Source organism: Pollicipes pollicipes, unplaced genomic scaffold (assembly GCF_011947565.3).
Source record: "Pollicipes pollicipes isolate AB1234 unplaced genomic scaffold, Ppol_2.1 Scaffold_4219;HRSCAF=4965_pilon_pilon_pilon, whole genome shotgun sequence".
In the NCBI taxonomy this organism is placed as follows: Eukaryota; Metazoa; Arthropoda; class Thecostraca; order Pollicipedomorpha; family Pollicipedidae; genus Pollicipes; species Pollicipes pollicipes.
In genome coordinates this window covers 26,111,881-26,134,437 of record NW_023596448.1, presented here as the reverse complement: position 1 = coordinate 26,134,437, position 22,557 = coordinate 26,111,881, and the positions used below count along the sequence as shown (strand labels likewise).

The 22,557-nt window shown below is 50.5% G+C and overlaps 1 protein-coding gene across 1 annotated transcript; it reads left to right on the top strand.

Moving 5' to 3' along the window:
* Positions 1–4,154: 4,154 nt before the first annotated feature.
* Positions 4,155–22,137, top strand: LOC119095070 (uncharacterized). The gene is made up of 6 exons (XM_037217966.1): positions 4,155–4,451; positions 6,087–6,425; positions 7,049–7,546; positions 7,927–8,415; positions 8,654–8,770; positions 21,582–22,137. The coding sequence occupies exons 1-6, from the start codon at positions 4,155–4,157 to the stop codon at positions 21,933–21,935; spliced, it is 2,094 nt and encodes a 697-aa protein (XP_037073861.1). The 3' UTR covers positions 21,936–22,137.
* Positions 22,138–22,557: the final 420 nt, after the last annotated feature.

Here is a 22,557-nt window from a genome sequence, read left to right as displayed (position 1 = left end):
GGAGAGAGAGAGAGAGAGAGAGAGAGAGAGAGAGAGAGAGAGAGGAGAGGAGAGAGGAGGAGAGAGAGAGAGAGAGGAGAGGGAGAGAGAGAGAGAGGAGAGGGAGAAGAGAGGCGAGAGGGCTGCTTCCTCAAGAATAACACTAGTGACGATGAGCACCACCGCAAACGTTGGGCTTTCAGAATATGTCGCAATTATGTCTTGATATGGTTTGACCAGAGTCTGCCGGTATTTGCTCAAGGTCGGTTACACCGCACAATTACCCATGTCGGGAACCGTGCGCAGTCTTCCGCCGATTTCAACCAGAAACCAAAACACAGAGCCGCAGTGAGTTTCAAGTTCATGACCTCGCCGCCGTCTTTTCAGGGAGCTTAGGACGTGCTGTCCCAACCACATCATTCACGGAAGCTCATGCCTGTCGGCAAGATGGGTGCCGGCTGAGCTGATATTGGAAAACGTTGATTGTTCATACAACTCCGCGCGCAAACCGCAAGCAGGAAGCCGTTTCTCCCCAAGGCTTCGGTAAACATAGATCGCATCTGTACAGGACATACGATGACCAGCGGCTCGGCTTGCATCGGAGCCGTATTTTTTCGTACAATATAGACCCTTCCTCCGGCTGCATGGTGGGATTCGGCTTATTAAGTACGGTGCCAAAAACGTTGAACGGAGCAAGACAGCTGCATGTAAGTCTGCTTCCACATGCCTCCAATCCTACGCTTTCTTTATTTTCTAGAAGTGTCCGTAACTTGCATGGTATGGACTCACTCTAGATCTGCTCCAAGAACGTACAATGGGAGCGCCACGGACAGGGAGTGGAAAAAAACCCACGCCTGGCTTTCGTAGAGATATGTCAGCTTGCCACCACCGCATAAGCGTCTGGTTCACAATGACAATCTTCGAAAACCGGTAGACCTTAGCCCTAATCCGTGGCATTCCAGGGGGCCTCAAACTGGAGGTTCTGTTTGAGCAGTCGTTAGACAGCCGATCGTATCGCTGCATTCTGACTTCACTGAATGATTGTGTGTGCGTGTGTGTGTGTGTGTGTGTGTGTGTGTGTGTGTGTGTTGTGTGTTGTGTGTGTGTGTGTGTGTGTGTGTGTGTGTGTGTGTGTGTGTGTGTGTGTGCCGGGTGGCTACCGCCATAAAATGACCGCCATTCGCGGTCCCAAGCGAATAGCGAACGATTAGTCTGTCGCAAAAATTCGCGTGCTTTGTGTGCATATTCATCTGACTGTTGATATGGCAGCAATGCGCGGGCCGACAAGCGTACTGGCTAAGCTGCGCGTCTGGAAAAGCAGAGGCACAAAGCTCGATTTCCAGAGCCGTCTGCGCTTCCTGCCGTGGTAAGAGGTAGGTGGCGCTATAAAGCGCCAGCAGCTTAGTGTGTCGAAAAGCCCCGATGAAACGTATGACAGTGACTCGTTGTTGTGGACGGATGCGGTGATTACACCGTGGACAAGTGCAGAAGTGCGGCCAGTGTCATCTGACACCACGCACTGGGATACAAAAGGACGCACGACGCACGCACGCACGAACGTAAAAAGCTTAAGGAGTGTCTCAGCACTGTTTCCATAAGTGATGCAACTATGCGCTAAGCTTTGTTCTAGTAACTGCTAACGGCTTGTTGCATCTGAAGAATTCCTCATCATTGGAAATCCCATCGATTGATGTAGTACTGCGTTAGAAGGGATCAGTCCAGTCAGCGAATCCCTTTTTATTTGAGCTCAAAGGAGGTCACGATATTATAAATATTGGGTTATTTGCCCTGATCGTCACCCTGTAAGAATACAACAAGTATTTTGCATCAGACCACGCTCCGTGATCGACCATGTACGTAGAAGTCTTGTTGTATTTCCATCTTGTAAACATAAAATAATTCTGTTTTTTGTTCCACTAATTTTGCCCACCTTTATAAACGCGCTTCAAATCATGCAGAATATCCCCACGTTCTCTAAGTGCATATACTTCCTTCATTCTTGCGAGAAGTTCATTTTCAGGCATTGGTGGGCAAAGTCCCCGACTAAGCCTGAGCCGGTGGGAGCTAAGTGCGTGCTTTCAAAAGCTGCTTGATTTATGATCTATCCAGATAGCGTGATCCGAGCACCCTACCCGTGTGGGGTGCATTCGGGTCACTTGAAGCGTTCGCTCTTTTCTCCTGAGTGGAAAAACCCGTCCTCAGTGACAGCGGTCGTGCCCAAGTTCATGTGACGTCAGAGGACAGGACGGATTTCATTTTCCATTTTGTCTGTTTTCGCAGTAATTTCTGCCCTGGGCTGAAGTTTCCTGATTTAATGGCGGGCTTAGGGCTCACCCTGCAAGCTCTGTCTATCACAGGCACTGATCTGAGATATACATCCCATTTAAAAACTCGGAGTTAGAATTTAAAAAGTGCTCATGTGAGACCTGCCCACATTTGCAGTTGTAGACTTGTGGCGAGGTAAGCCGGATACAAATCGCAAAGGTGGTAACATTTCCACTATTCGGTGCCAGTTATGGCTGAAGCATGCTTGTTTCCTCACTGAAATGAAAGTGGAAGCTGGTTGCCATATATGCCACCAAATTTCCGAGGGTATCGATCAAGATTCAGTTCCAGCAACCATGCCCCAATGCAAATTGTCTCCTCGAAGTAATTCTAAACAATTGTCCTGCCTGCTAGTGGTTTCAGAATAGCGTTTAATGAGGTCTGGAATGGAATTATTTGTTTAGAGTGAAACTTGGTGTTGGAATGATTGTTTTAAATTGAAGGTGTTCCGGGAATTTTACACCATTCTGGAATGAAGCAGGCGGCTGAATTCGCACACAAGGTGGGATTTTTGCAAATTTTTGTCTGGTTGGCATATAAGTCATCTGTCATTCACTTGATACAAATGCGAGGAAGACCTCAAAACAACGCTCGGATTCATACTACATGCAGGCATGAAATCAAAATTTTCTCAGGAAGGGAGGGGACGTCTAAACATAAAAGCTGTGTATTTCTATCAAATTCTTTAAAATTGCCCAGCTCTAGTGCCAACGGATTCGCTCAGAGGTGGGGAGGGAGGGAGGCGGGGGTGAGAGAAAGGAGGAGCACGGCTCCCTGGGCCACATTGCTGATCATGGGTTGGTTCGTCATGTAACCAGTACATCCCGTGAACAGCCCAAAGACACCGTGTACATGCTTTCATGCGATAGTTACGATATGCACGAGGCATGCAATTTTTTGTTTTTAATGTTTGCTCCGTCCATAAGCGAAGCAGTGAGGCTGCGTGATCAAGGGCGTCACCAGGAGCAAAGCAGACCGAAACGCATCTCGCAGCCAAATCGCGGGCACGTTTGTTCGCCACTGCACAGTGGACGTGAAGCTAAGTATGTTGAGAGGGGAGCAAGAGCAGCGCCTTTAGGCAATATGCATGAAATCGTCCGGAGCAATTACCAGAACTGATCGAGCTTTTGGAGCATTTTATGCAAGCAAAGTATCTTGGTGCTAGCATGTCGGATTGTTCTCAGCTCGAATCCCTGAAATAGTAACCGACCAGTAATATTGTAGATCTCACTGATCTTGCTATTAGCCAAATATTCATAGCTCTTGCTGACGGAGAACGAGTCTCTCCTCCATCGCTTTGTACAGATCCGGTTTCTGTTGGCACATCTCGGATGGATTATCAGTCATTGCTAGCTTTTTTAACTTCATTAGTTCTGAGTAGGATGGCGGGCTTTTTACGATTGCGACCTCTGGGAAAATCCTCCAGTATGACGGACTTCTTTTTGCGTTTCTTGCAAAGCCTCGCCATGGAAAGGTTCATCGAACTGCAATGCACGAGATAGAAATGTAAAGCTGACGTAGGTTATGAAATACATCATAAACATTTAGCGCGTATTGAAAGCCAAAAGGGGGCCCAAGTCGATGCGGGAACTAAAGCTTCCATTTTTTCATTTGCAGCCGTTTAATGTGGTCGTTTTTCCACTTCTAGCAGCGTAAGCCATCAGCACATGGAAAGCCTGCGTCCAAAGTCCGTCATTCTCCCCCCCCCCCCTCCCCGCACGGTATCCCCTTTACTGCATGGCTATCACGTTTTTATTGTTGAGTCCTCGGGTAACAAACAAGCAACGATATAAAGACCATCCATTGTGTTCTCATCACGCTTTATCAATATCCCACTACCAACGAGCGTAATGCAGTACAAGCTCCTGCATCTTCTGCTCATTACCGCAATCGCTGGCGACAAAAACGTGGCCGACATCAACAAACTCAAGGAAAACTGGAGCAAGTTCGTCCAGAACACGCTGGCCCCGAACACCACCTGCTACAAGACGGCGGCTGACTACGGCATCCTCAAGGTGAAGACCGACGACCCCAAGTGTGACCTGACGGCGAAGAACGCCGAGAGGAAGCTGTGCATTAAGCTGAAGGCCGGGGCCGGCGCGTGCAAGGCGCGAGCCGTGGGCGGGGAAGTAACCATCACGCTCACGGTGAGAGCTGTTGAAATCGTGACGTGGGTCTTGCGGTTGCTAGATAAACCATTGAGTGGTGGTGCGCCTCAACTGCCTCGCATTCCCTGGCATTAAGGATTTCTGCTGCATTTGTGACGTCTTTGCGCGGACGCAACCATTGTAATGAAAGGTCTTTTGCAATGCCTTCTATGCTTCAGTGTGCGCATGATATATTGAACGACGGATGCCCAAAACGGTGTTACCTATTGTTTGTTAGTTTGTTTTGTTGTATTTTAAAAGACGGTTGCAGCACGCTAACATCAATATAAACAACAAGTTTGCTGCATAAGTCGCAAGACTTGAATCTGGGCACCATTGCCATCGAAGAAACAAAACAAAATAAAGTCGCCGAAGATGGAGCTTAATTGAAGGGAATTTTTCACATTTGAAGACATTAAAGCTGACATCACATGTGATGAAATAAGTTCATGTATGATTATTGGTGTACTTTTAAGTGGAAAAACTGCTCTAGACAACATAATTTCTCTGTTTAGTAACTATCCTCATCAATACGTCACTGTTTGATTACGTCACCGTACCCTGCACAGTATTGATTAAGAGCGAGATGACGGCCGTTTTTTCTGAAAATCGTGCTCACAAACGCCAGATATGAACGACTCGACAGTTTTCTTTTTGCTGGCCTTGATCAACGTATGGCTAATAGACGGAATGACAGGATTTAAATGACCTCATTAGAGCGTCGTGGATGTCAGGGTGACCTTGAAATAGTCTCCCCGAGATAGTCTGCGCATCTCTGCAGTCGTGTAGATCAGAAATTAGAGAGGCTTATGTTTTAAGGACAGGGCTGTGAGCTACACCGAATAAAATTCAAGATGACCATTTCAGTTCAAAATCCCATACAAATGTGAAACCCTCCCTTCGCTAGAGTTACAGCGCGTTAGTGTTATAGCCCTGGGAGCACGACGCAAACATCCGACCTTCCCCTCTGCTGACGTTTGTACCATACCTTAATGCGTGTATAGTGTCGGTGTTCGAAAATAGAATGAACCAGTGATCCAATATTTGTGTGATATGCTGAAAGAGGTCGCGTCTAAAGTGTCAAAGAAGTGCACGCAAAAAATGAACTGTTTAGTTGTTTTAGATCTGTAATCAGGAACAGTCTACAATCTTGAACAACATGGGAAGTATAAACTGGGCTTGTAAATACCAATCAGGTCTACCACAGATTCCTTGATCTTTTTGCGTGATACCTGTGTGCGAAGTGCTTTGGGGAGTGTTTTCCATATGCGAGTGGTGTTTTGCTTGAACAAATGATTCCCATCCCGTTCCTGCTCTACGCCGGACCAGTATCTTTACCTCCGATGATGTGACGACATATCTATATTCCTTCATTCTAATGTTTTCCCCTATCCCTGACTCTGTCGGAGGGGACACCGGCCGAGGGGAAAAAGGGCCTATCTCCTGATGATGAATTAAAGCTTTTCGACGCATCTACCGCATACGGTCATGCAGCGCCCGGCCTCAGTCCCTATTAATGTTAAAGTTGGCCTTACATCTGCCGTGTCGCATGACAAGAATGAGCTTGAACACCTGCCCTCCGTCTTCCTCATTCACCAGCTTGCGGCGTTCTCTTGACCCGGCGTGACTCTGCAGGATGTTACCCAGTTCTGCGCTGACGCCACCACCGCTCTGCACATGCTGCTGCACAGCACGAGCACGCGGCTGGGTCACGGGGCCACGCTGCCCCAGGCAGCGCGCGCGCCGCGTCACACGTTCCTCGACCCGCTGCTGCGAGTGCCTTCGGATGACGCCAGCAGCGCTGATTGGCGCTCGGAGTCTGGCGCCGATCGCGCCACGCCGTCCGCAGACGATGATTGGCCAAATCTTGCTGTCGGCGGCCGGCTATTGGTCGACACGCTGTTCCACCCCAGTAGGCTCGGCTATCGCCTGCTGGTGACTGCTGCCGACCCGCGATACCAGGCCGATCTGCAGGTGACGACAGCGCTGACAACCGACCGCGAACGGGTGCTGAAACACCTTGATCGGACGGTGACGTCATAGATATGGGAACACGGAGGGCGATTGGGCCGTGGATCACTCTCTTTGCTAAACAGCTGGGTATCGGCCCACGTGGTTATGGATGCCCTCCCTCATCTTGTAAAATGCATATGTCCACCCACTTTGTAAGATCACTTACGCCTGCTGGTGACTAACCCAGCGTCCTGGCTCAATTTTTTTGGGGGGGGGGGAGATTTGAGACCCCCAGGCACATTTGGACGCTCAAAGCTGTGCACGCAAGGTAGAATTGGCTAAAGCCGCGAATGCGTCAGCGCAGTGGTGGTGCGTGTAGTGCTGAGTGCATCCTGGTCCAAACCAAAGGCTTTAGACTGTTTTAAACGTTGCTTTAATTCAATTTCATTCACACTGGTAAATAAAAAATATCCTGGATATTATACCTGCGCCGTGCAACTCAAGCTCTGAACAGCCGGGCATCTTTACCAACTCAAGCTACATCCAACAGGCCAGCAAAACAACTAAAAACGATCGCGCTCTGAGCCGCGTTAGATGATTGCCAACAAACACCGCCGGTCCAAGCCCTCACCCCTCCCCAACAGGTGCAGTGGATGGGCGAGCCCGACCTCAGCCACGTGACCCTCACGAAGGCCGACTCACTGCTTCTCGACCAGACTGCGTGCCGTAAGCACCGCACCGACTGCAAAGTCCGCTGCCGCGGCCACCTCGACTCGGCCTGCCACTGCGTGCAGGACTCGCAGCCGACGCTTCCCTGCATGCGCGCCACGCCCACCTCCGACGCCTGCGACCCGGCCTCTGGTGACCGTGACCTCTGCCCCTACCGCGTCACGATGGGCGCCGACCTCCACGGGCAGCTGGGGCCGGACTGCGCGCACGTGACTGCCGTGGTGAATGAGCTGCAGGGCGCGCACCCTGCTGTGCGGAGGTACCTCGAGGCGCCGCGGTACCCCTGGCGGTACCTGATGGTGACCGTGCTGGCGTGCACCGGGCGCAGCGGTCGCCTGACGGATGTGGTGGTCGGCTTCCCGGACGAGTACCGCCGCGAGCTGCGCGACGGCCGACTGCCTCACGACAGAGAGGTGGGAAACGGACATGCTCAGTCTTGGCCTGCTCTGCTGCGGTCAGTGAGAGCTCATGACAGCTCATGTGCCGCCGTGAACCTCTTTTGAGTTCCAGGATGGGCGGAAAGCCCTGCTTGCACGCAGTTGCAGCGGTTTTGTTTCTCAATAAGTCATCTCATACAGAGCGTCTAACGTGGGATGTTGCAGATTGGTAACATTTGCACACACTTCGGGGAAAAGGACGCCCAATTCTTTCAGTTTCCTAATTGTGCATTATTGATTAATTGAAAGATGACCCTAAAGTAATAACTGCTGTCGGACCCTTCCATGTTGTTAGGCGATAATCTCGGGCGAAGCGTCACCCTTGGGATGTCATGGCTACTCCCGACTCGCTCCAGGTGCTGTGTCAGATCCTACGCGTCTACATCACCAACGCCGCCTCGCTCCAGGTGCTGTGTCAGATCCTGCGCGTCTTCACCACGCCGCTGCTCCAGTGCCAGATCTGCATCTACATCACCAACGCCGCCTCGCTCCAGGTGCTGTGTCAGATCCTACGCGTCTACATCACCAACGCCGCCTCGCTCCAGGTGCTGTGTCAGATCCTGCACGTCTACATCACAAACGCCGCCTCGCTCCAGGTGCTGTGTCAGACCCTACGCGTCTACATCACAAACGCCGCCTCGCTCCAGGTGCTGTGTCAGATCCTGCGCGTCTACATCAAACGCCGCCTCGCCCCAGGTGCTGTGTCAGATCCTGCGCGTCTACATCACAACGCCGCCTCGCTCCAGGTGCTGTGTCGGATCCTGCGCGTCTACATCACAAACGCCGCCTCGCTCCAGGTGCTGTGTCAGATCCTGCGCGTCTACATCACCAACGCCGAGTCGCAGGTGCTGGGCGCTGACAGCCACTCACTACGAGTCGTTTGCTGGGACGAATTGTCTGGCACCGCTGGGCACCGGGCGGCCACGACCCGACCGCGGCGACAGCGGCCGGCCGCGAGACGCCGTGCACCTCTGGCTTGGACCGACACCGAAAGGCGTCAGCGTCAGTCTCGGCAAGCTCGTGGTCAGCTGTACGCAGTCAGGGCGTCCAGCGAGGTGGTCATGCCGTACAAGGGTGACCCAGCTGACGGCAGAGCCCCTGACGCTGGGCAAGTGTGTGGTGGAGGTGTCCGGGAAGAACGTTTCGGAGAAGAATGACAGTGACGTCACCACGACGAAGGCGCCGTTCAACTTCTCACAGGTGAGAGCCGCGTGCCGGGCCATCGGTGAGAACTGTGAGCGGGCTGTACCGATAAAATTTGAGATCCTGGCTTCTGATGGAGCTGTGGTTAGCTTTTCGCAGGTCCAAACAGTGAAAGGTTTCTCACAGCTAGGGGCTGGGACGCAGACACATACCTCATGTTCAATGCAACGAACGTGGCGGATCGCGGCGCCTCAAACGCTGCTCACCACCTGGGTCATCCGGCGAGTCGCACCGGTCACGCAGCCTGACGACTGAACGCCCTTGTGCGGGCTTACAATGCTGGGAATCCCGATGCTGTTGTGACCTTTAGCAGCCCGATGCCACTGTGCCGGTTCTCAGCGGAGGTGGGGGACACGGACAGGCACGCTGCAGCTGTGATCGGCCCTCCACTCACGCTGATTGATCATGTGGTGGCGAAGGGCAATAAGCTCGGCATCCGTCCGCACACTGGTGATGTGTCTGGTTTTTGCTACGGAAGAATAAGAAGACATGCCATGCTTCATCTTTGTTTCGTGTCACTCTAATGAACGTGCATACTGTATGACACCATGAACGAGCCCTTTGCTTGATCATGCGCCCCTGCAGGCGAGCAGTTTTTCGGCACGCAATCTTCGAGATGTGGCATGTCTGGTTGAGAAAAAACACCACAGCCACTCCTCTGCCAACCTTAGACCGTTATAAAAGCGGTCCATGTTCATGCCCGCCAGTAAGACTCCGATCAGGACCAGAGCGCAGCACAGGGGAGATAAGAACGCCACCTGCATGCCCACTGCAGCTGTTTTTTTCGCAGATTTCGAAGATCTGCGAACGACTGGTGTAAGATGAAAGCAGGCCAGTTTGTCAGAGCCTGGATGACGTAAATGCCTGGAAAATCCTACATTTCCCCGGCCGCGGGCAGCGACAAAAGCTTAACACAAGCAGGTGTGGCTGGTTTTATATAAGAGCTCCACACTGCTGGGAGCGACCAACGTCCCAGATCATTGGTGGGCTGCTGAACCTTTAACTCCGAGGCATGACATTAGATGCGGTTGGATGCACGTCGCCCATCGATTGCCTCACAGGCCCGATTGCAGCGTCGATTGCAAGCATCGATTGCCCCTCACATTGCCACTATCCAGGGGTGCGGGCATTATGAGGCTAGGAGGCTGTGCCCCGCCCCGCTCCCTCCCCCGCCCCCCACCCCTACTTTCTGGTAAGTTAGCATTAGCCTATCGACATCGACTGGAAATAACAAAACAAAGTGGCTATTACTGTTTCCCCCTCAACTTGAGTGGTAGGGTCTTCCATTATCCTTATACCTACCGTACCCCAATCTTACTGATGACTCGTTTCAACGTCAGGAAGCCAGCAAAAGAAGGCCGCTGATTCAGTCGCGTTGTTCTTTCGTAGCGAACTTCTTTGCCTTGAGGAGATCGGCATTTCGCTGGCTCGTCTACGCCAGGCTGAGGGTAAAACTCGTCGCGTTGGCTGAAAACATTCGTGGCGTAACCGAGTGTCACGAAGCGCTCCACATCTGAAGCGAAGCGTCCGGCCGGGAAGCACGTGACGTCATTCGACCTTGGTGGCTGGGGTTCCTCCCGTGTCAGAGGAGATGACGCGATAGGACACGCGCGAGGCAGTCCTTGAGCAGCGCTTAGTTGCGTCTCACTGGTTGGCGAACCCGAATGTCTTATTGTGACGATGGCAAACGGCGACTGAGCCTGACAGCGCCTCTGGGTGTCTCACTGCCCACTCGCATAAGCGTGCATACAGTCGTTTGTGAGATACACGGTGAAGCTGGGCTCGTCATAATGCGTTACATATCCACAGTAACATTTTTGCTCAGTATGAATCTCTCACGATACGCTCACGGTTTTACCTGACCTTCAAGGCGCCATCAAGGCAGCGAGGCAGCGAGCACGCTCAGTCATCTATAGGTGCATGAAAGTGTTATGGACAGGTCATTAGTGTAGCAACCTTCCACGTTCATCGATGCGGAAGTTAAAAAAAAAAATGTTCAGGAAAAGTGATTGGCCGGCGCGTGTTTATTCCTCGCGTGTTGTTATGCACGTGTTGTCTCTGAGCTGATGCCGAATGAACCAATACTTTTAATACGCCCAGGCCTCTTGGAATCTAACTACTTGAGTAAAGTGCATCTGTGTCATCTTTTTCCTTACCCCCGTGTGCAGGTCAAACGATGTGACGTACAAAGGTTTAAATTCGACACAGAGCACGTGCGCACGTGACGACGAGCCATGACGAGTTTCGTGCCGGTGTGACCAACGGGCGGTGCCTGATCGTGTTAGAAATGGTTTTTTCCGATTGGTTTGGCATGAGGGCGCAAGAATCGAGCACCGTTAATACCGGCGTACGGCCGTTCGAAACTGCGGCCGCAGCTCGGCAACCATGGGTCAGAGCGACGCTCAATCAACACGCCTCGGTAAAGAGTGAAATAAAGAATCGCGTGATGCCGCTCTTGACGCCGCACGCGCGTGCGCGCGCACGGCGAGAAAGGTATATTTTTCCGTTCTTGACCATTTTTCACGCTTTATTCCACCTCCCCGTCAGCAGGAGCCGGTGGCAACGTGAAGCCAACTTCAAATCGTCAACAAATGTACCGCCTGCTTTTCATGTAGCCAACACAAGACTGTGCAACGCACTGTTGCACCGGTAATCGTCGTGCGAGCTGGGCATGTTGAGATTCGTGAAAATGGCGCCAAATGCAACACGCTGTCGTCGAAACCATTGCCAGCATCGCATAAATTTGCATCACCGCATGCGCGGATTCATTGCCTGTAATTACCACTCATTCTTAATCATTGCGTACACCTAGCCTTTCAAACATCAAGTTCGCCCAATGGGCTACAATTCCGCTTTTCCGCGACGTCTAACTGCCATTGATCGATCACCCAATCGCCGCCGCCGAGCTATTCAAGTCAGCCGTCGGAAAACGTACGCGCTGTGAACGCCTACAACCACCGTTTTATTGGTCAATTTCATTTCATTCACTGGCTCCGGACGGTGCGTCTGGGCGCCAGTAACTGGGAAGATGAACATGTTGACCATACAACAAACAAAGGCGATCGGATCCCAATCTAAAGTGTGTTTGTGCTTCTTGCCACTGAAACGCGTCTTTTCAGATTTCTCCGTAGAAAGATGTTAAGAAATGCACAGTTCAAGTGGAAGATACGTTTCAAAGGGTCTGATGATAGGGTCCAAGAAAATGCGGCTATTTTTAGAAGCGAACGTGGACAACGTTGCGGGAGTAAGAGCGAAACGGGAAGTCACCCTGCAGATGGAAGATGCTGCTGGACAAGAAACGGGAACGGTCTACCTCACGGAGGAGTACGGGACAGGAGGAAAACCAGCGCGAGGGGCCGCCCCGTAAAAAGAGGACAGCGAGGTAGATCCGTGTTTCAGATCGGGGACGGTACCGGAGGAGGATCCAGAGTAGGGGCTGCCGGCCAGCATATGGAGGTTGGCGCATTGAGAGGGACGGAAGGAAAAGCTGCATCGTAGCAAGAGGACGGTTCAGGAGGAGAGAAGGAGGAGTCCCAAGGCAGAGAACCGTCCGGCGCGGGAGGATGAGCCACCATACAGGTGAAGGAAAGCCCATAAGGATGAGCTGGAGGAGGATCCATGTTGGATACGAAGGACGGCGTAATAGCAGGATCTAGAGTAGGGGTCGCCGAGCAGATGGGGGACGGTGCGGGAAGAAGGAGGGAGGAAGAGCTACACTGCAAATGGAGGATGGAGCAGGGAGAGGGACGGGAGGAGAGGCTGCAATGCAGATAGAGGACACTTCAGGAGGAAGGGCGGGAGGACCCGCATAGATAGAGAACCAATGAACAAACATGCTTGCTGATGGGAAGTGCTAAAAAGAAAAGTCGGCACAACTAAAAATAAGCATTAAAGTCGCCCAGTGAGCCGGCGGCCCTCACTTGAGCATTTTTTTTCACACGAAAAGTGATAAAATTTGCCAAGCAGCCTAACTTGGCTTTGGTCCCACTGCTATCGAGATTTTTAAAGTCTCCTGCAAACATGCGGAATTTTCCGAGTCTAACACAAAATTGGAGTAGAGTAACCACGGCCGACCAAGAACAGAAGCGCGCGCGCACTGATACCCCAGATAAAGTGATGCCACACAATTTGGCCCGGTTTAATGCTTCAAACTCTGGTTTGCAGCAGCTGGCCTACTCCAGATCAGGGGACTTCCTCCGGATCCGGTCTAAGAGAACGAACTGGAACCCACTGGTGTGATCAGGCTTAACGAATTCCATGCATTTGTGTGAAGCGGTTTCGGTTGCTATTCATCAGCTGACCTTTTAAGCCACTTTGGTCACACTCATCTGTTCACACCAAAGATACCACTTTTCAAAAATAATAACCTACTTCCCGGCCACCTTCGGCCAGCCAGGATTCCAGCCAGAAAAAGCACATTAAGTGCTTTGCTAACTGAAATATTATTTTGCCATTGTCCTTAATTCCAAACCTGTACATAGCGCACATACAAAGTCACAACAGTGTCATCTAATGCACATTGTTTAGCTAGCCCCAGTGGTTTTGGTTACACAGCAGCGATTAGGGTGCTTGGACAGTGGAAGTTCCATTGTGCCAAAGTAGATCTTTAACGCACGCTCAGGTCGGCGGGGTCAGTTTGAACCCCCGAAGGTTATTCCAGAATGGTTTCCAAACACCGCGGCGCGGCCGCGTGAATTAAGAAAAAATAGCGGATCGCTTGACACAAAAAAATCCAGGTTTTACCTTGCAATGGTCGCAGACCTACATCAGATCAAACTAAGGCCATGGCCTCAGCGGAGAAAATTTCTACGGAATCCTTTAATCTGATGTAACAACGGCGTAATAGCGTGCTGGACGAAGCCATACATCTTTGAGATAGTTCTTAGGCACAACACAACAATTGAATGAATAAATTCCTTTGACGTAGGGTAGCGCATGAAGTTCAGATGAAGGTTAAAACCAACCAGTTTTATTACCCCAGAGCTTGCTGTGTGGGTTAGCTTATGATGCCCATTTCGAAACTAGTGATATAGAAACCGCATTATACATATTCCATGACTTCTTAAACGCCAGAATAGTTTACTGACCTAACATGAATCAGTTAACATTTTGTTTTAGGAGCATGCCGCCTAGCGCATTCTTTTGACGCCTGTTCAAATGCAAAACCCATAGCAGTCTGGTATCATTTTTGTTCACCATGACCTTTAAAGGTCAAACAAGGTCACTCACCTGAAATGAGCACCGTAACCTTTGGTATCTACGTTCTGGAGGTACTTGGACACGAATCTGGAGTTTGACCTTATTTGATCCCATTGACTTACACGTCGTAATCTTGGAACCTTGAGATTTTGACAAAGTATGTTCACATACTTTTACACTACACACCTCGTGATGATGTATCACCATCATCATGATGTATCAAAGATTTTGCCCTTGTACTGCAAGGTGGAGCTTTTATTTTGATTACTACTACGATGGTATAAATTCTTTTGTTGGTATTGTTCGATTGCAGCCCCCTATCTACCCTCCCCCACCCGCTGCAATTTCTGCTCCGCATAGCAACTGGAACGCTGTATGTAAGTCAGACAGCCTGCGATAGGGTAGGAGGCGAGGCGTCTGGGCGGAAGTGCGCCAGATGGCTCGACTAGACTTCATCTCACGCCCAAGTTCCAAAAGCATGTGGCGTAACCGAACCATTAGACAGGAAAACCCCTGAGGCAAGCTGGGAGCGGAGCAAGCCGGTGACGCCGCGTTCCACGCTGCTCGCGTTACCCGCCGCACCAGGGCCCACGGCCGCAAGAGGACAGTCAAGAGGGCCACGCAGACCACAGAAGCGCACCAGAACCGAGCAAGATAACACGACCGCCCTCTTGCGGGTAGGTTTGGGGTCCAGCCGAGCCCATCAGTGCTGCAGCGGACTGCCTTTGAAGCGAACAATCCACGGCCAGGCATCACTTCTCGCCATGCCAAACGATTACCATCCGAGGCCTGTGCCCATCCTGACCAAGACGTAGCGCATGCAAGACGGAACTGTAGGTAGCAGGAATGAGAGCCAGCGAAGCCCATGACCGGAACCGGCGAGGACGGGCTTGTGGGACAAAACCTACGGGAGCGTCACATTAAGGGAGGAAGAGACTCTCACTCAGGAGAAGTAGCACTCTGATTCGGTGGCGAGACTCAGTGAGCAAAGGCACTCAGCACTCGTCGGAGGCATCCCGCACTCACAGCCAACATACGAGCGGAGGAACTGAAACGAACGGCTGAGGCAATGCAGTCTGCTTTCCGTTTCCATCGCTCCTTGGTCATTCCCTAGACGCGGTACAAACGCTAGGTTGTAAAAACGCTACCATGTACTTGCCAGTTTAAAGTGGATGTTCCACGTTTAAAGGATTGAACCAAGCATCAGATATATTGAAATAAGCCAAGTCATAACTGTTGGTATATTTTTATATAGCATCAGATATATTGAAATAAGCTAAGTCATAACTGTTGGTATATTTTTAGGCGGAAAAGACTTCTAGACAACACAAATTATCTGTTGAGTGTATATGCTCCTCAGTATCCCATTGATTGATTACGTCATCATGCCTTGTGCATCATTGATTGGGAGGCAATTGACGGTCGTTATAGCTGGAAATCGCACTCACGAACGCCAGATGTCAGTGACTCCACCGTTGTGTGTTCCGGCCTTGATTACCGCATGGCTTATGCAGTGTCAGAATTTGAATGACCTTATAGCATCATGGATGCTTTGGTGACCTCGAAATAGTCGACCGGAAAAGTCTGCCCATCTTCGCGGGTGTGGTAGCTCTAAGATGGCTATTTCAGTTCAAATCCCATACACACGTGGAACACTCCCTTCAGAGAAGCCTAAGCAGGATGGGATTACGCGGGCTTGTGGGGATAAGCCCGCACACCACTGTCACGCCGGTTCGGATCAAGCGCCAGGTGGGTGAAGTCTCGTCCCTCTCGTCTCGTCCAAATACCATCACCAGCGAAGTGATGGTATTTGGGACGATCGAGGGGCGTTTGCGTGCATGCAAATTTGCGCCATTTGTATAGGCGAGTGATTGTGGGCTTGATTTTAACACTGTAGGCGCTTGAAACAAGCCGTGATCACAAAAGAGTAAGTGAGGAGTACGCGTGGTTCAGACGGACTGTAATGAAGTCATATGTCCAAGCCCCTATGAACTAATGTTAGTTGCACGAGTCTTCACCTAAAAATGGTGTCAAAAAGACCGACCTTGAGAGTTGGAAACGTAGCGGTTTAGGCCTCTCAAAAGACGTCCAACGAAACAGTGTCCAAAAAAACCTTGATCAAATGTTGATGCATCCACACAGTAGCTGGTATTTCGCCTGTCTGAATCCCTACGCCCCCTCAAGCATGCCAGCTGCCACCGCTGCGGACGTCAGCACACAGCGCAGAGGTCCGCTGCAGTACCACGCTGTGGGCAAGTTCATTATTCGTCAAAACCTCTTGCTCCGCCTTGTGGCTGATTTGGGATGAGCTCCCGAGCCAACGATTTGCTGCTTCTTAACTTTTGTAGATGGTTTCAACGCATCATACACGGTCGCCTCAGGCTTCTTAGTTTCTCGCTTACAACAGGGAAACCTAAGCAAGGGTGCTATATTTAAAGAAGTTTTTACTGGGAGATAATGAATGACGATTAAAATAACGCAAGTGCATTCATCGACCGGTTTGAGATTCAATGTTCAGGTTAGCTGAAAGACGTAGTACAATTTAAAGGAATATTGGTGAGACGTTTTACTCGCGTGGCATTTCCAGGCCGAAGGAGAGGACGGACGAAAGAGCCGGCGTTGTCATGAACCCTTCACAATTGAGAGCGGTGGTAGGCTAGATTGTCATCTCTCTGTATTTTGTTCATACCATGTCTTAATGACTCGATTCACACGCATGTCATAACTCAGCTGATGATGCGATTGCTGTCAAATGACAATTACATAAGGGATGTGGAATGCAGAGACGATGTTAAAACGAAATCTGTGGTCCAAAAATAAATAAAGTCTTTTACTCTTAAGCAATCATTGACATTCCGTGGTTAGAAAAACACGGGAAATAATGGCTAACCAGACACAGCTATCTGCCGGCGTACACATATGTTTTGAACGACAGGAATCAATACCCTTATTCGGTCGTATATATTCTATAGACCTCACCTCGTGTTAAAGCTAATGGGGTTCATCAAAGCGTCAAGCACGTTATCCTTCCAAAATTAAAGGCATAGCGAGGCAGCTAACCACTGAATGGGCCTAACACTGCAACCTCAGCTTTCCGTGTTCAAAAGCAGGCCGACGGTGCACGCCACACAAGCCAGGCCGGATGGGTGCGGGGACAGCCAACCTGTGCCTCACTTCCACACTGCGCCCCAGCGTCCGGTGTTCAGAAACACGCATCGGTACACGCCACACAAGCCAGGCCGGATGGATGCGGAGGCAACCACCACAAAATAGTCTGGCCTTTGCGGCCTCGGTGTTTTAGGCGTTTAGGAGACGCCAGAGAGGGCTAAGCCTCATTAAGCGTCATTGCGATGTAGGTCTGGTGACGTGATGACCTCGGCATGGAAGAAAGCAGATCCTGAGAGATGATATGGGCCACTCGCTGCGTCGAATCCAAGTGGCCAAAGGTACCTACATGATAAAATCTCTGGCGTTTCACTGACCATCATTAACTGGATTCTGCTGTACACGGCGTCTTAAACGTGCTCCTAACACACACCCGATGACTTGGGTCTGAAACGAGAAGCGAGGCGAATAATCACAGATTCTAAATGCGGTTGAAAATTGGCAGCACTTGATAAGGTAATAGCACAAGTACGGTGAGCTCCAATGCTGGTGTGAATCGTCCATTGACGCTTTTGAAAGAGGGGAATTATACACATGTGAATGGATATTATTTAAATGACAAATGAACATTCCCTCGACGTTATACTTTCCGGGATAAGTCGAATATTGTGCGGAGCTTCCATTCCCATGATGCTTGCCGACACTGACAACTTTTCGAATAGAGGAGACGGGACTTTGGACCGACAGATAAGAAGTGATCACGGAGAAAGGCTGACCTCGTTCAAGGAGTGGCAGCCAGTCGGAGGGGCTCTCATCAAGCAGGAACGATGCTCGTGAGACGATGTGGACGATGCGACTGAGCATAATCGTCACAGGATCTCGTAAAGACGTTTGGCAAAATGCTTCATGCTCGGTGAAACGGGCATGAAGATTCCGGTCATGAATTCCATAGAGATCAGCGTTTGGGAAGGCGAGCCTGATTAAGGGCAAGGGCGCGCTACCTGGGCGATTTCCAAGGATGGGGGCCTCCCTGGATCAGGCCGCGAGCGTTTTACTGTAGGTCACTGCCCCTCAGCCCGAATTACACCGGACGCTGGGTGAAGAACGGGCCTGACGCGTCTGAGTCATGAATTACCGTGAGAGTCGAAAGGAATGCATGGAACAGAGTGCAAGGGGTTAGCTTGTAACAGCCAGTGGGAGCAACGGCAGCTCAGGGCTGGATGAACTACGAGAGCTCAAATATACTTGTGTTTGGAGCTGGAAACATACCGGGGGTGATTCGGCGGGGTGCTCTGCAGAAGGTACTGTAACTTTGCCTGTGCCAGATGGTTGTAGTAAGGGAGGAACGTCTGCGCCGACTCCTTGCAACGAAGGAAATAGTTAAGTTCCTCACTATTGTCATGTTTCTAAACTCAACTTTAGCGTACATCTTGAACTTACTGAAGTTACTTGCGTGTCTCGCAAGAAATAAGTCTGCCTCACAATTGCACATAGTTCTGAAAGGAGCACAGCGTGCAGAACATTACTGGGTGCAGTCTTCTTTTCAAAGCGGCAAGGCTGCGTGGACACATGGGAACACTGCAAGCATTGAATGGAACGGGCGTAGGGAAACCAAGTATACGTTATCACCGACCTCGGAAGGTCAAAAAGCTCTGGAGATCAGCCTTCAGAGATTTTGCCAAATGTCGCAAAACGTACGTGGGAAGCCACCTCTTCAAATCACGGGAAGTTCCTCTTCAAATCACGGGAAGTTTCCTCTTCAAATCATGGGAAGTTTCCTCAATTCCTCATACTGTACATGAACACCATCACCATTCGCATCGTCGCTATCGCCACAATGTCATCAGCTGTATGCAAGAGCCAAACGCATGCTATTGCATGGCGTTTGCTGTCCTTAAGTCGATAACATCATTCAACAGAACGGAGTAAATAGCATATGCCAGCTTTGTGATTGTGTGGATTTCTCTCTTATCAGAAGCCGGTTACCCGCGTTATCACTTCTTCTGTGTAACTATCTCCGCGCCGTTTGTGATGATGCGCACAAACGAGGATGGTAAAAGCATATTGTCCATGAATCCTTGCCACTGAAGCGATTATTCATCATCATTCGAATCTAGCACTGCCTCAAGAAACGTGACGCATTGTTAGATACTAAAGAAAAATTGCATGAACAGAAAAAATGAATTAATCATGCCTCGGACATCTGCTGACATTTCACAAAGCCTGCTAGCTGCCAATTTCAATATATATTGAATGTTTTATTGACGTCATAAGTTGAGCTGAAATTTTGGACGTAGACCTGCGTCCAGACACATATATTGAAAAGGTGGAAAAGCAAACAGAGCAACAGTCTTAATGAGACATACATGTTAAAAACCAATGCTAATTGCGATAATGGTGTAACATATCAGACGTGTAACATATCAGACATAAAAGCCTTGTGATCCCGGTAGTAAATTTATATTCTTCAGATGTAAACAGATAGACTCTTCGTTACCTCCACGGCCTGCTTCGAAATGTCACGCGTCTTATGCGCTTGAACTGCTGGCTGTATTGGAGAGTGAGCTGGCTAGTGCAACATAAACCACCTGTCGCGCATTTGATGCACCTGAACTGCTGGCTGTATTGAAAAATGAGCTAGGCTAGGCCAGCCTGAACCACCTGGTTTCCCTCCCATTGCGTCGATCGTTGCTATTAATCCTGAAGTTTGTTTCTCTGCATACAGAAAGCCAGTTTAGAAGCACCTCACTCTCATACAAAAGCAACCAAGCGAGTATGCAGTTGTGGTTATACACGTAAGTCAGCCAACCATTCGACGAAATTAGGCCAGGCTTTGAGGGTTTGTGCTGTTATTCATGAGTATTTCGGTGAGATGTTCGCTCTCAAGTTGATCAATTTTTGGCAGCCTGGTTCACTGGTGTATCGTGTCTGCCATGCATTGTCTGCCACCGTAGCTCTTGATACAAATATCAAAATGCAAATTTTGTAAGTTGGTTTGTGTTTGATACAATACAAATTTTGGGTTTTCAAGAAGCTCCTAGTTTTTCGGCATTGTGAAATGAAGTCTCATATCCTGAATCGCGACCTCCGCTGCACCACTGAACTGGTTAAACGAAGCTGTAATGCTAAGTACGATGATGATATGGTAGGCAAATGATGGCGATGATAATAAGCAAAACAATCATCATGCTTATAGAAAGTATGACAATGCCCGCGACGTCTGGCTCACATTCCGGCCAAACGCCCACGGCCTCTGGCGGGTCAGACGTGACAGGCTGGTGGTTGAGAAGTGTGCTCCACACGTCAAAATCCCACCAAGTTCTGCTGTTGGTGGGCGTTGCTCCCTGCCGCCGCTCCAACCAGTCTTGGCCTCGACGGGGCGCCACTATGTCGAGCGTAACCCTTCGTGACCTTCACAGAACGCCGCCACGTTGAGCGACAAGGGACAAAATTAATTGGGCAACCAGAATGGTCACTTTCATCATCAAAATAAGCACCTTGATCACTAGCTGAATCAGATACCTGAATCGGCCAGTTCATCGCCAGAAAGGCTGATTCATCATCATTGGTGCCAGTCAAAATGTGGGTTGTAGTAACCGACTGGGCATGAGGGCTAGAACGTCCGATTACAGGTGGAAGGGCATGACAGTTCGTCAAAATGAATGAAATCGTAACCAAGAGCACAGCTTGTCAACCTCCGCAGCTGAATATGTTCCAGCTCCTGGCAATTCCACGCACTCACCCATGGCGTTATGGCGGTTTCATTCGTTACGTACTCGCTCGCAGGGCTCATCCAAAATAATCAAACACTTCGCCCCCCCCCCCCCCCAATCGGGCCTTTGAGAGTCTGTGCCGAGGGTCCCGAGGGCCACTTAGGGCCCAGAGGAAGCATATATGTCCCCTGTGCCCCCCCCCCGCCCCCCACTAGTTGGTTTCACCTCTGGATGTATAGGCATGTGCAATACTCAATGCTAATCAGCGACTCACTCTCAGGACAGAACTCTAACGTGAATAATAGCGTCTGCGTCCGAAAACATTCGCAAGTTGATGTCATTTTGGCTTAAAGCATGGCGGTTTTTGCTGGTGGGTTAAATTTTCTAGATTCTGGTACAAATCATTAATTTCTTTTCATATCTTGGTGATTTGTCTCACCTTTTTGGTGGAGCCTCAACCAGTCTGGTGGGTAATATTGTTTCTGAACATTTTCCGTCGTGGCGACTTAAGTAGGAGTTGCGGCTAACGAATTCGCTAAACTGGTGGTGAACACGACCATATTGGTGGTAATAACTTATCGACTATGAAACGTTCATTTTAGTGTTGATTCGTCAAATTTGGTTAAACGGTGCCTTTTGACTATTTTGTGTCATTTTGGTGACCGGCTTATACAGGCCCAAGCGATAATATTTCACGACTTCGACGAGGCGCCGTCATGTTGAGCGATAATACTTTGCAACCTCGACAGGATGCCGCCATATTGAGCGGTAATATTTCGTGACCTCGACAGGGCGCCGCAATGCTGAGCACGAACCGTTTACGCGTCGCATCCACGGGCTCGGTACTGGGCCTGCTGCTGCTGCTGGCCCTGTTCGTCTACTGCATGTGCCTACGCACGGCGCCCAGCGCCTGGGAATCGGAGAGCTCGTGGTCGGAGAGCCCTAAGAGCTGGACGACCAGCAGCACCAGCAGCTGGACCAGCACGCCTGTCTCCAGCGACGACCTCTACAGCTCTGAGAGCTTCGACTTCGAGCGCGACGCGCACCTCGTGGGCGACAGGAAAACGCTCGAATACATGCGCGGCGTGCAGGAGGCGGCAGCGCGGCGGCGGCGCGCGGCGCGCCCCGAATCGCCAGTCGACTGAGCGTTGTGGACCGGCAAAGATGCGGTCTGCGAAGACGCGGTCCGGGGAGACGTCGTCCGGGTGGATGCTATTCGAGGAAGCTCAGTCCGGGAAGATGTGGTGTGGGGAGATGTAGTCCGAGAATATGTGGCCCGGTGACATGTGATCCGTGGAAGTGTGGGTTGGGGAAACGTGGCCTGGGTAGATGTGGTCTGAGGCTGTATAATCCTGACAGATGTGGTCCGGGGATGTAGTCAGTGGATATGTAGTCCGTGAAGATGTGATTTGGGGGGATGTGGTACGGGGATGTGATCTGCACCAGATATTTTCCGGGGAAGGGTAGTCCAGGGAGGTTTAGCATAAGGCGACGCGGTCTAGACGAGACGTGGTACGGAGGGACGCTGTCTGGAGACGTGGTGCAAAGGAGCCTTGCCCGGAGACGTGGTACGGAGGTACGTTGTCTAGAAATGTGGCATAGAGGGACCCCATCCAGAGACGTGGTACAGATGGCCGTTCTCCGGAGAGCATTGGTCCTGAGGGTGCGGGAAGACGTTGTCCAGACGATACTCTGGGATGGGGTGTTGCTGAGGGACGCGCTCCAGCAAAAACGTGCATCCATTCCACACGTCCCTGTAGCGACTCG